The sequence below is a fragment of the Trichoplax adhaerens genome, genomic scaffold (assembly GCF_000150275.1).
Source record: "Trichoplax adhaerens TRIADscaffold_5 genomic scaffold, whole genome shotgun sequence".
Taxonomy (NCBI): Eukaryota; Metazoa; Placozoa; class Uniplacotomia; order Trichoplacea; family Trichoplacidae; genus Trichoplax; species Trichoplax adhaerens.
The window spans coordinates 7,477,688-7,492,232 of NW_002060947.1; the positions used below are offsets into that span (position 1 = coordinate 7,477,688).

Here is a 14,545-nt window from a genome sequence, read left to right on the forward strand (position 1 = left end):
ACAGATTTCTCGATCGGAGGGCCGCTACTATATGACCATACCGACCAATGTTGCATCATGTAGCCATTCAACGATATCCGAGTTTATTTACATTTCTTTTTTTTTTATTTTTATCTCGTCTCTACCGCCTAATGTGCAAGTAAGAAGAGAATTGCGTCTAGCTCAGCTCAACCTAAACCTTACCAGACTATCACAGATTTCTCGATCGGAGGACTGCTACTATATGACCATACCGACCAATGTTGCATCACGTAGCCATTCAACGATATCCGAGTTTCATTTACATTTCTAATTTTTATTTTTACCTCGTCTCTACCGCCTAATGTGCAAGTAAGAAGAGAATTGCGTCTAGCTCAGCTCAACCTTAACCTTACTAGACTATCACAAATTTCTCGATCGGAGGACCGCTACTATATGACCATACCGACCAATGTTGCATCACGTAGCCATTCAACGATATCCGAGTTTCATTTACATTTCTAATTTTTATTTTTACCTCGTCTCTACCGCCTAAAGTGCAAGTAAGAAGAGAATTGCGTCTAGCTCAGCTCAACCTAAACCTTACTAGACTATCACAGATTTCTCGATCGGAGGGCCGCTACTATATGACCATACCGACCAATGTTGCATCAAGTAGCCATTCAACGATATCCGAGTTTCATTTACATTTCTAATTTTTATTTTTACCTCGTCTCTACCGCCTAAAGTGCAAGTAAGAAGAGAATTGCGTCTAGCTCAGCTCAACCTTAACCTTACTAGACTATCACAAATTTCTCGATCGGAGGACCGAGAAGTCTATTGTACTGTACACTGTAAGCTACAGTACTTTGGGTCGCGTAAGGCACTGTACTATACTGTACTGTAAGAGTAACAGTACCAGACTGCACAGTACAAGAAGTCCAAGGTACTGTAGACCTACTGGAGTGTGGACCAGAACGTCAACTGCCGTGACAAATTCAAAATCAAGACGTTTCTCTTTTTCTGCAGTTTTTGCGCGGCCAGCAACAACATCAAGGTAGGCAAAATTAAGAGTTAGCATTCTATCTTAGTAGAGTACTGATGATGTCGATCATGATGAGTCCAATCGGATGATAACGATGATCATCATGGCGATGATGCTGTTATCGCTTATGGAAGAGATCAAAACAAAGGATTGCTACTGCTGGAAACAGAATGTGTAAACTACCATCGTCCACTTTCGTTATTGTTAATGGTGTTAACCGCTTAGTTGCTAGTCAATAGTAGAGAAATCCCAGTAAATAGATCATGCTAATGATCGATTCATAACATTATCAATGAGTAAGCTGAAAATGAGCACAGATATTGCAACTTATGCTAGAATAAAACTTGAACTATCGGTATGAAATCAATTTATCCCTTTATGGCATACCTTGATAGCCCAGGTTGAAGCTGTACAGAAATACTGGCGTAACGATCCTCGTCTTCGTCTAAACAATAATGCAGTATTCATTTTATGCCATCTAGGTTAAGGACAACCATGTCTGCTGAAGAAATTATCAATCAACTGCAAAATTTGGTAAGGAATAAAAATCAATCAGGCTAGAATGCAATGCCAATGGATTGTTAATGCAAAGTTAACCTGAATAAGAGTATTGGAGACAAAATAATTGAGCTATAGCGCAAATAAAAGAATGCATCATCAATTGATACTGTACGTCAATGCATGTAGACGAGTAGATATTAAGGAAGAAAAAGGATTAACTTCAACAGTTGTAGTCTGCATCCAAAGGACAACGTCATAATCCTATGGTGTAGGCAGGACCTATAATGAAATAGAGTTGCTATTTTGATAATCTTTTACTTTCAGTAAGGGTAACGTAGAAATACCTTCTCTTTTCTACTAGTCCTAACTTGATTGTTGCCATGCCTCAAGTTGATCAAAGCTCCATGAGCAATGGTGTAAAACTACAATTTTTTATTTTCTTATTAGACTGTAGAAGATAGCAAATTCGACCTTGCAGATGGCCACGGATTTAGGTACAATAAATAGGAGCAAGCTTGAATGATTTGGTTACGCATAGTTAGCGTAGTTCTTTACCTTCTAACAAATAAAGTCATCATTTCCTAGTTTGAAATAAAAAATTAGATCATTATGAGTGTAAAATGCGACTATTTTTTCCTGGCTTGATGTGAAAGCAGATAGATTTAAGGTAATAAGCTAGATCTTACTTAGGGAAGTACATTTCTATTTAAACCAACAGTACGTGTTATGTCTACGATAAAGATATGAAGAAACATCAAAATCTTTATGATAGGTAAGTTGATAAGGATGTCTAAAGAAAGGGCTTAACCAACAAAATTTTGATATTGTAGCTTGCAAAATGTAGTTTGTAGACCAGTCAGCATATTGATATCATGATGAAGTGTGACTGATGTTCATGGCATACAAAAACAGATAACACAATTCGACTTGCTGCAATGAAGATCTTTGTTTAGCATACAAATCAATCGAAAATTTGAAAGTGAGTGACTTCTTTATACTGTATATTGTATTGTAGAAGCCATCCAGAAGTGCCAGATAGAATATCTCGTATTTACGATAAATGTCAAGAATATGAATTATTAAAAAAGTGTAAACGATTACCGGTAAGTTGTTTTGTAAACGAACGACAATACTTCCTTCCTAACCTAAAGTAACCTAGCTAAAATTAGAGCATATCTTCCTAAAATGGATATGTACCGTAACATGCACCTTATAATAAATCATTATAGTATGATAATCATATCCACTTATATTAATTTAGTCTAGGGTAGCGACTGATGAGGAACTCTTAATAATGCATAGGTAAGATTGCGTATTTCGTACATTTAACTAAAAGATTCTTCGGTATGCACAATTTATTACTAAGGCTTTGTCATTTATTTTGTCATTGTAGTCAAAATCTAATTGATACATTAAGAGCCACTCAGACTATGAAAAGTAGAGATCTTTCCAAATACGCCGATTCTTTAGATTCTATATACTTACATCCGGTATAAAATAATAAATGCTCATAACTGTACCAGAAAAATGATTATCATAAATGTATCATTTCCGTTGCTATTAGTTAGATTTATGTTCTATTTTACATTGTTTCAGAGCTCTTTTGAATGCGCTAAATTGGCTGCAGGATGTACGTTAGCAGTCATAGAGGAAGTAGCTAGTGGAAAAGTGAGTCGAAACTGATCTTTGCTTTTATTGACGTACTAATCGATGCAATTGATTATAAAATAATTTAAAATTTCTTCCTTAACCTTAAACCAGTCATTGAATGGAATAGGAATTGTGCGGTAACTTTTAAGATAATAAATATTAATTTACGATCTATTTCTCTTGCAAAATCCTATTTAATATATATAAGGATTGAGTTAAAATGAATATCTGAGTGAATTTTACTTTATCAACTAGGCCTCCAGGGCACCACGGATTTCATGATATTTGCTCTGGTTTCTGTCTCTTTAACAATGTAGCAATTGCTGCTAAAAAAGTTCAATCTTATCCAAATATTGATAGGTCAGTAAACTACTCATTATCTTTCGCGTGATTACGAAAAGAAAGATTTTAGCATCTACGTTGTATTTGTATAGCTTAGCTCAGATAGAAACTACATGTTGTAGTGAACCCCTTGTTATGGTTATTGCAATTAATAATTTACTTTGCACTGGTGAATACATAGAATTCTAATTGTTGATTGGGATGTACATCACGGAAATGGCACACAATCATTATTTTATAAAGATCCTAGGTATGCAATTTGCTACTTTATTTGTAAGTGTATTATGCCAATTATAAGGGACCTCATTTTAATTAAAACAGCGTCCTTTACTATTCCATTCATCGCTACGATCACGCTGAATTTTATCCTTTCATGGAAGATGCAAATTATGATAGAGCTGGGGAGGAGGCAGGCGAAGGATTTAATATTAATGTTGCATGGAATAAGGTATCTAATACTAGATATTTGTTCGTGTTAGTGTCTTTTTGACGTCCCAGTTTATAAAAGCTTAGCATGTAACTTGTACCTTCATATTATCTATAGCCGAAAATGGGTGATGGCGACTATTTAGCTGCATTTCATCATATCCTGTTACCCGTGGCATATGAAGTAGGATACGAGCATTCGTTCTCGATTAGCTTTAACATGAATGCGATTAACGTAATATTGACTAAGATTTTTTCTCCCTAATTTTATTACAGTTCAATCCAGATCTAGTTATTGTATCGGCTGGATTTGATTCGGCACGAGGAGATCCCAAGGTAACCTTAACAATGATGGAAAAGGAGTTTAAGATGTTATGCTTTAAAAGATCGCTTATTGTTTGATGATGCTTACCGTGAGAAAATGATTAGAGATCTTGAAAATTCACCTTTATTTAGGGCCTATGTAATGTCACTCCGGAAGGGTTCGCACATTTAACGAAACTATTGATGAATCTTGCCAATGGTCGCTTGGCATTAATACTAGAGGTTATCTCAAAATTGTCATCATAATACAGCTCGATCCCAATTGCTGGTTTAGCCATTTTACGAGTGTATATGTTATATATACATATTCATCATTCTAAGAATTGACGGTTTTGCAATTCTGCAGGGTGGATACAATCTCACTTCTAATGCAGAATCAATGGCTGCGTGTTTACGAGTACTACTTGGAGAGTCATGCCCGCCGTTAGAAGAGGCTGCTATTCCATGCCAAAGGTGCAGTACAGTACTGAATTGCTTAGTAGATTATGGGTACCTTCATACTATACTGTACATATTCATGAATAATCCCCAACGATAACCGCTAGTTTTAGTCAATAATAGATAATGTATCTCGTTACTTGTAGTGCCCTCGAATCGATCAGTAATACGCTAAAGACTCACTCCAAATACTGGAAGTCACTGAGATTACCAGGTAATAAATTATAGTACGGTGATATACTGCACGTAATACTGGCATCTCTCTCATACTAATCTTGAGCGTATCTCTTTCATGAAAGCTTTCACGACTGACGATACTCAAAAACGAGAAAGCGAGACTGAAAAAATGAAACCAGCAGAAAAAAGACCAACGACTAGTTCAGACACTCAAAAACGAGAAAGCGAGACTGAAAAAATGAAACCAGTAGAAAAAAGACCAACGACTAGTTCAAAAAAAAAGAACAAAGCTCGTGTGCAACACAAGGAAGCGACTGATGAACCAACGTAAGCAATGTTGCATCGCACTCACTGAAATGATGTCATCATATCATCCTACTGCATTAGCACTGGTAGAGGTTTACTAACAAGAAGAGTTTGTTAAAATGACCAGGATATACAGTACTATTACCTGTAATTGATGATGATTTACACTATATGTATTGATATAATTACACTAAATATGATTTCAAATTGCAATATATTTTGTACATTTTAAGGCTATTGCTATGAATATTCGATTCTTCAATAGATTTACCCTAAAACTTGCCATTTTATTACAAGTATGAAATCATCTGTAATATCAGTTTTCAGATGACAGTTGATGATTATTGTCTAGCTTAAATTACAAACTAGCGGGCAATTTAATGATTTTCTGCCTCATTTTCAATTTCATGCCTTATGTAATAAAGCATACTCTAATTTTTTATTCTAGTAAATACCCGCTATTTTATGTAAGCGGCAACTGTAGTTTATGACAATAGTTAGCACATTGATGGCTGTGTAATATTCGGGCTATTGATCCATTGATGTAATTAAGTTAATCCTAAATATTAATGATTTTGGCGTTGTTTTATCAACAACCCCTATTTCCTGTTGCTGCGTTAATCCTAATTCTAATAAAATATTTTGAAAAAAGTCAACTATGAAGTTGCAAGAAATTCATAATCATCTATTATAATTCCAATACTTTCGTTCGCTTACGTACCCGATAACGTTAAATTTAGGTTCGGCTTTGTCTTTTCCTCAATTGCTGGAATATTCTGAAGTTTAAGTGAATAAGCAGCATAAATCAATGATCAATTATAGTATCTAGTCTACCGAAAGAGTGGATCGTATCATACCGATAAGTAAAGAGTTTTGTTTCGTCCATTGACTACCGCTGTTATCCCAGGCGATTTCATTTGCCTAAACAAATCATGAGACTCATAAGCAAAATGCTTACAAAAGCAATGTTGTAGCATTAATAGCTACAATGATCAATTTCATGCGAACTTACAAATGAGGACTTTCTTTTAAGTAGTTTATTACATCCTTCAGTTTATCATTTTCATGAAAAGATAGTGTCTGAGGTTTCAAGCTACAAGCGACACAATCGTCCTAAAGAATAGTAAAAGTATATATTAAATAAATTTTCAACTGTTCGTTAGTTTGACTTGAAATATAATTATCATCACATAAAACTTGTGGGCATTATTTGATGTATTCAAGTAATAGCGTAGCAACATGTAATATATTGTACGTGAGCACATTCAAGTTACCCGCTTTTCGGCCTCAAAGGTGTAAGTATACATTCCTTCAGTATCATTATATACCATATAATTTGATAGCATTCCTGAACAACTGCATTATATCGGACAAAAATTAATTTACACTTTACATGTCGAAAGAAATAGTCAAGGGATAATTCTAGATGTAATCACATAACTAATTCACTTACCTGGTAGCAAGCTTAAATACTTCATTGGCGCAAGCGGCTAAACGTACGCGTATATTAATGATATTTAAATAGTTAGTCCAGGCCGATTGCATTACATAAAAGAATAAAATCAATATTTCAGTCGTAAGCCTTATCATGTAAACATTGGGTAGATAATACTCACCAGCAATGGTAGCGTTTGTAGATGCAACAGCAGGGATAATTCTCTTTACCACACCTACATTACATTACATGCTATTTAATTCATTAACAGACGGCTAACATCATCTTATGGTACTATGATACTAACCTTGGGTCAATCTATATGTAATTCCTTTAATATTATATTTTTCAGCCCTATCTATAGCCTTATCCATAATCCACTGTATATGACTTGGATCATCTCCATCAACACCAGTATCGTCTTACCGATCAAGAAGATTGAAGATGGAAATCTTAAACCTGAATAATACTGGTTATGCAGTAGCACTATGATTAGAAGTACTTACCACCAAATGGCTTCTCTTGTGGCCACAGTAAGATTCGAACATATTCTATGCAATGTTCTGGTAGCCTAGGTGTATGAGCTATTGTACATAATGGAAAGTTGACCTAAAATAAAGTTTGAACAGCAAGATAGCTTGAAATACCTTTCAATCACTCCATATAATTTACAGCAGATAATGGTGTGAAAACGATAACTCACCGAAAAGAGTAATTTTAATATATTTATTATATTAACATACCTGAGGAGGAAATAGGTCTACTGTACATTCTAGACATGCTGTAATTCCTGGTAATATCACGCGAGCGTTGCCTTTAAATCCTATAGAAGGTGAATTTTAAAACATATAAGATATGTACTATTGAACGTAGCGATTAGCAATAAAAAGCGTAACCTTCAGTTCCACCGTCAACAAAAGGAACAACAGATGTTGGAATTACAGCACCAGATTCGTCGTATTCAAGTAAACTAAGCTATACAGTGATTGTATTCATAAATTAGTGAAAGTAGCATCTTCCTTAGAAAAGATCAACTATGTAATAATTGCTTTAAAAAATTACGATAAAAATTATAGAAAGTATTATATCCTTTCACTAACAAGCATGCCATTAATCCATCGTCTAGCAATAACAGAGTCCAAGCCACTGACAACGATACTATATTCTACATTGATAATAATACGTATTTGATTAACAAAATTCAGTAGTGTCAATTTGATATCATTTACAGGTTCGAATCGATTTTCTATCATATCTTTAAGTTATGCAGACACACTTTTATAGAATGATTCGTCATAGTCCTCAATTCTAGCATAATATCTAAATATAAGATGTTTTTGTTAAGGACAGAATTCATTTTTATAATTTCGTTAAAAATATCGGGACAAAGCTGCTCTTCATCATAGAAGAAGTTATTCTCTAATCAATAATCTTGGATTGCTATAGGATACGGCTGCACTTTACAAGCATGGATACGACGATTTACAAATTCTGCAGCTACTTCAGCTTTTGGTCTGCCAACGTCTTTAGGCCTATTTAAAGGACATATTTTAATTTCCATGTTTGATAATGTCTTCTATTAATAATCTATACACTTGTATATGCCATATCAGTAATAAAATGTAGCTAAAGAATCATTTTTGATATTAGTGTTATGGATTAAATTCATAGCTTGGGCTAAGACATGCATGCATGCGATAACAGGATACGTAATGAGTCTGCTTTTATAACAGAGAATACAGACCCTAAGACAAGAATTATAAGACTTTCTTACCTATATAAAAATTGTCTATTGAGATTAGAAACATCAATTGTGTCCATATCAATCACGTCGATGTTTCTAAAGCCGGTTAATGCCTAGAAGATATCAAATGGTGAATATAAAGGAGAAATAACATGGTAAGGTGGACGTAGTATTGCAATAATAGACGATTTAAACTGTCCATTGTTCTATAACATGCAATGAACTATTCTATATCAAACGATCCATTAATATCGATTCTTAGGAAGTATTACTATCCCATTATTGGTAGTAATCAATGTTATATCATATAAGATAGAGCGAGAGCAAATGAAAAGTCCTCGGCTAAACCACATCGACTAACTACAGTACGTATAAAATCCTAAAGATATTTAAACAGTATTGTGTAACGTACCAAATCCTTCAACAATTCGCATCCTAGTCCACCAGCACCAATAACGAGAATTTTACAATTATCGAGTATAAAAGGCAAAATCTTGCCAATTAAAAACGAATACAATCAAAGATTTCTTAAGATACATGGAATCAAAATATTGCAAATTACGTCAATATCCACATCGCTTTTGGAAGGATAGTCTACACGTATCAGTGCATGATAGAATAGAATATTTACATCTAAAGTATAAATCTCTAACTTCTGAATATTTTAGATGATTAGGATAGATAGTCCTTATACGCCGTGATTAATATGATTAAAATAAAGAGAATTAAAGCTATTGCAAGATATACGAATGCAATCTGAATATCGCAAAGAATAATCAACCTCTCTCGAAGGACTAATCTGTACCCTATCAGTCTATGCTACAGTACAGTATAACATCAACATCAACAGTATAAATCTCTATTTTCTGAATAGCACTGATGGTTACAATCAAATGATTGTAAAGTGTAGGTTATTTCTATCCTTCATTCACTCCATATAGTATAAACACAGGAAAATAGTCGATGATAAAACTGTAAGATACCTCCGGATTGGGTACAAAATCGGGTCTTGCGAATGGCCCACCTCTAGTAATCAATTTCAAGATATGATTCCATCGACCAGGCCAATCCGCTGAATCATCGATCATAGAGTTGGACATGTTGTGATGAAGAAGAAGGAAATGGATGCAATTTGACGATGATTGAAAGCGAATTGATCAAGATTTTCGTCTCTTCACGTCCAGTTAATTAAAGCTTGAGAACGATTCGAGCTTACGTCTTGGTTCAAGACTAGCAACTGTTGCCAAGTGAGCACAAGTGGACAGATCGCGCGATACTATTCGGTACATGGCTACAGGCTAATATAAACAGTATGGAAAAATGGTCGATATAACTATGGAAACGTGTAGTCATGTCAATGGTTCTTTATCCCTTAATAAAGCTACGCAAACAGTGCTAATCACGCCATACTAAACCGAGTAGCGAGGTGATCTATCGAGCAGCAACTATGGCGAAGCTCCCTAGCATACTGAGTATTATGGAGTTATGGACTTCTAGCGCCAGAAAGTGCTGCAAATGAATGGTAGATCGTAGAATAATTCTCATTTATTCAAGCTCAATGTATTTGACAGCATTTATAAGAAAACTATTAGTAGGATAAGCCTAAACCATGGCTGCTTCTACAGATTACGTAAATAAATGTTGGTTTATCGGCTAGTTTAACATTTATTCCTAACGGTAATACCATAGCAAATTAATTCCTAGAAATTCAAGATACAGCTATATCATCAAATATCCACTGCTATAGGAATGCTTAGGAGTATATCATAACTTACGCATATAGATGTAATACTAATATACACAACACTCTATAGATGTTAACGCAAAATGGCGTTCAGCCATGGACTCCTAAGAAGACTTTCTCTTTGCCGTTTTTACGTGTCTTCTGATGCTGCATATGTACGGTATGCTGATTGAATCTTAAGTGATCTACAGGCTCGTAGAGGCTCCTCACGTTTTCTTGTAATATACACTGCAGTAAGATTGCATGCTCTTGTACAGCATCCCTGCATAATTTTTGTGCAATAAGCAACAATCTATAGCACGCTCTTGAGCAGCACCTCTACATAATTTCATTGCGATCAAGATTTAATATATTTGCATTTCTATTAGTTAGTAGGATCACTTTGCTAACGACCAAGGTATAATTTTATTATTGTGTTAGTCTATCTACTCTGTGAGTATGCCTGACAGAAGCATCATCGAGCTTTCAAATGTATCGATTATTTTATCCCACTTTACAGGTTATCTGTATATTCTCTAAAATTCTTATAACATTACTTTAGATTAGGCATAGACTACTAGTCCATGGATTAGAAAGTTATGCTAGAACACCTGGATATAAATACAAAATAATCCAATATTACACAATTACCATCGTGGCAGGATAGATCAATTCTCGTATATAACGAAATCTAATTATGGTGACTCAAACTTATGATGGAATAGTTGCATTTTATTTCAATCGCTTCAATGTAATTCTACGTTATGAACATGAGAGCCAAGAAAGAGATAAAATGAAAATAAACAGCACAACTGTTGTCATGTATTGAATAGTTATATAATTTTAAGTTGTTTTATACTTTGTTGCTTTTAGTCTTCTTTAACTCTTTTGTGGTCAGTTTATCGGTAGGCACAGGTTTCGTAAACTCAATGAAAGCGCAGTCGGGTGGCAAATATTGATGCAAGACTTCAGGAACAGCGATACCAGTTTCAGTTTGGAATGTCTCCAAAATGGCACAAATGGCGCGAGTAGTAGCACACATAGTCGAATTTAGCATATGAACATATTCCGCCTTGATATGAAATGAAAGATGGGGATACAAATTTTTTATGCAGTTTCAATATCAATGCAATAGTTGCTTTAATATCTTATTATAAATAGCTATAACAATTTTTATTGCCTTCAAAATACATCTTATACTGATTGTGCATACCTGGGCATTCATTTTTTTTGTTTGGCCAAATCGAATCTGTAACCTTCTTGACTGATAATCCGTACAATTGGAGCAAGATACAAGCTCTCGAAAAGCGCCCGATCCAGGAAACCAAGCCTCCAAGTCTAACTTTTTCGAAGCAGCATTGTTAAGAGCTCCTGAAACGATGTTGACAATTCGATAGCTAATACCAAGGGATTGATAGTAATCACTTGCATTTTCAATCATTTCTTCCATCAATTTCCATGATTCGTTATCATTCGGTGAACATAGAACAAACTGCTCAATCTTGCAAAATTGAATGGAGAGATTAATACTTATAAGGCGATAGGTAGTCATTTAACTAACAAAGTAAACTCGTAACAAAAGAGTGTCATCTTTTTCTACTAGTTTTACCTTTTCAAACTGGTGAACACGGAAGATACCACGCGTATCACGGCCGTGAGAACCAACTTCTTGTCTAAAACAAGTGGAAACACCGGCATACTTCTTAGGTAGCTCGGAAGGATTAATCCATTCGGCACGATGATAGGCCGCAATTGGTTGTTCACTAGTAGCAATTAGGTATTTTTCATCAATGGAAGAATCGTCAACATTTTCACTACCTTTACCAATCACCTATCCCAAAATTTGAAAGATTAATATTGGGTGTACATACACTTGACGTAAGTTGTATTTTTGTGAAAGTAAGTTGAACAAACCTTGTATAACTCTTCATCGAATTGGCTCAACTGTGCTACTTCTGTCATAACTTCTTTTCGCATTAGAAAAGGCGTGTACAGTGGAACATATCCCTTTTTAGCTAAAATCCTTAGAGCATGTTGTATGAGAGCAAATTCCAGAAACACCAGTTTCCCCTACCGAGAATATTTTTGTCTAATTTAGCCTTGAGGAGTAGGATGTGCGCTAGTCTAGCAGTTTAGTATTGGTACTGGTCTTACCTTTAAGTAATAGCCTCGACCGCCTGCGGTAACAGTACCTCGATTAGTATCTACACCATCTACCATATAGGCCAAATCAATATGAGAATAGCGTTTCTTTACTTCACAGTCGCCATGCGTAGCAACGACGGCATTATTATCCTAGGCAATGCAGAAATGAAAACTTGTGAGACTAGATTGTTATTGACTGAATAATAGTGGATCCATTTTCTAAATTTTGACGTGTATTATAATAATTCGATGTAACTAACCTCATCATTGCTGATAGGCACCGATTCATGCAAGAGATTACCAATTGCTCTTAATTTTTCACTACGTCGTTCTTCTACCTTGATAACTTCTGCATTACATGCAGCAATGCGGTCATCAATTAGGCTTCTAATTTTTTTGACTCTAACTGGGGTTAAGGTCTGCATTTGAGAGGAAGTGATATGGAATAACATAAATTGGCCAGTTTAATGATGAAAGCATAGGATGTGATACTGATCTTATTCAAGCGTATTTATTACATGTAAATAGTACAGTAGAGTATGTATAAAGTAGGATATACCAGTACGTCGGTAGAGAAAAGTTTACAGTTGACTTCAATCTTTCAAAGTCATTTCTTTATGAACCTACCCTCAAATCATCAATTGTAAGATTTGCAAGCTTTGCAACGACATCACCTTCTAAAGAATCATCAGTACCAGTTTCTTCTTTTTTCTATCAAAAGGAAATGCTTTATTGTAAGAAATATATTATGCGAAGGTCTCTGGATCATTGAGTAATGGATGCAAGATATTTATAACAGCCTACTGCTATATCTTTCCTCTAGCGAATAGATGATTGAAATAACTGTTGGTGTTTTAAGGATCTTGTAGAATTATCCTTGTCCATCACTAATCAAGGAATCCAAAACTCTATCACTCGATAGCTTAAAGTGTGTGACTAAATTATCTTTGTCAGTTATACGTCGTTATTCAAAAGAGCATATTATGTTTGCAATTGGAGTTTTAGGATTATTCAACCTATTGCAAAGTGCAATTGTATGCTTTAATATAAATTGTTCTAAATGATCTTTTCTATTGCCCTTACTGTCGTTCTAAAATAACCTGATATCGATGATTGTACAGTATCATGATTGTAATCCATTGGATAAGAAAGATCGTGTCAAAAGAAGAATGTCGACGATCAGCATCCATAGTAAGTAAGTACTTATTTTTACCTTCATTTTCTCTCCGTAAACTTTGCTACATTGATTCTTTAGTTTATTCCAATTATCCGCAGCAAATCGGACTACAATCAAAGAGAATACATTACAAGGATGTCAATCATGGTAGTGTATTCATTCAACACAAGGTCGTATTGCAAGAGAGCAATCCACTTTTAATGTTGTTGACTATTTTATAAACGATCGTGTGAAAGTCCATCGGTTATGGTTAACAACTAATTATGTAGTGATCGGTATTAAGCTCATGCATTCATCTATTAGGACTGTCATTTCAGCTCCATACTTATCCATTCGTCCATTATGACTGTAATTTCAGCTTAATACCATCCTCACCGGGAAGTAAATCGACTTTCTTGCTCATCAACACATACCCGGTATCATCAATTGATACAACACCATTTACTTTTGGATCAACTGATCGTCTAGCCAATCAAGGCTAGTACTCTATCCCTCTACTAAAGTAAAGGCACTTTCAAGTACTGTATTTCAACTTGTACTCGGTCACTATTATGTATATATTTTGACAACTAGCGTTCTATTCCAATGCGATGATTTGATTAGACGTAGTTTGATGATGATGATACGAACAATTGATTCTCATAACATTATCCATACATACGTTTTCTCCATTCGCTATCCAATTGGACAACTTGATCGACAAGGGAGACATCCTTAAAGCGTTTTCGCTGGCATTGACGAATGGATTCAGGGTTGCCTCCTTTATCTTCTCGAAATAAGTCAAGATCAAGAACCATTTTGCTTTTCAGCCAAATCGTGGCAGCAGACTGCGCTAGTAGACGATGGAGTGGTCGAACAAGGGGTTTAATATTGATCGTGGGGTGTAGCGTGGCAGGTTCGATCACTGTTTCATACTGGTGTTGGAGTTCTATTCGGCAGTATCAGCTCGAGCGTAAAGATGGCTAGTCTATAGAGACTGGCATACGTATACGACTACTGTAGGTCATGACGTTTTACAGTCATACTCAGGCAAGTAGACAAACTAAAATGATTTCTTGAATAAATGAGTATCAGAGTAAAGCAGAAATAATGTCACCTGTATGTTGGCCACTATCATGGACTACAGTTTTACCAGCAACTACTACTCCAGTAAA

The 14,545-nt window shown here is 35.1% G+C and overlaps 3 protein-coding genes across 3 annotated transcripts; 1 reads left to right on the top strand and 2 right to left on the bottom strand.

The window, feature by feature from the left end:
• Positions 1-1,498: 1,498 nt before the first annotated feature.
• Positions 1,499-5,192, top strand: TRIADDRAFT_56890 (uncharacterized protein; the record flags this gene model as incomplete). Its single annotated transcript, XM_002112618.1, has 16 exons — positions 1,499-1,537; positions 1,952-1,998; positions 2,223-2,276; positions 2,520-2,607; positions 2,766-2,806; positions 2,898-2,994; positions 3,101-3,172; positions 3,266-3,291; positions 3,410-3,514; positions 3,678-3,746; positions 3,818-3,944; positions 4,199-4,258; positions 4,379-4,468; positions 4,593-4,699; positions 4,831-4,898; positions 4,984-5,192. 16 exons carry the CDS (start codon positions 1,499-1,501, stop codon positions 5,190-5,192), a joined length of 1,299 nt encoding a protein of 432 aa, XP_002112654.1.
• A 503-nt stretch (positions 5,193-5,695) lies between these two features.
• On the bottom strand, positions 5,696-9,434 carry TRIADDRAFT_25845 (uncharacterized protein; the record flags this gene model as incomplete). The annotated part of the gene is made up of 17 exons (XM_002113049.1): positions 5,696-5,796; positions 5,889-5,943; positions 6,025-6,088; positions 6,180-6,280; positions 6,442-6,523; positions 6,621-6,657; positions 6,784-6,837; positions 6,910-7,023; positions 7,109-7,211; positions 7,346-7,425; positions 7,499-7,577; positions 7,703-7,767; positions 7,879-7,922; positions 8,054-8,134; positions 8,377-8,459; positions 8,759-8,839; positions 9,330-9,434. The coding sequence occupies 17 exons, from the start codon at positions 9,432-9,434 to the stop codon at positions 5,696-5,698; spliced, it is 1,329 nt and encodes a 442-aa protein (XP_002113085.1).
• Positions 9,435-10,922: 1,488 nt separating this feature from the next.
• Positions 10,923-14,188, bottom strand: TRIADDRAFT_25588 (uncharacterized protein; the record flags this gene model as incomplete). The annotated part of the gene is made up of 9 exons (XM_002113050.1): positions 10,923-11,141; positions 11,283-11,570; positions 11,679-11,900; positions 11,984-12,139; positions 12,224-12,364; positions 12,475-12,633; positions 12,842-12,925; positions 13,428-13,498; positions 14,053-14,188. 9 exons carry the CDS (start codon positions 14,186-14,188, stop codon positions 10,923-10,925), a joined length of 1,476 nt encoding a protein of 491 aa, XP_002113086.1.
• Between the last annotated feature and the right edge of the window lie 357 nt (positions 14,189-14,545).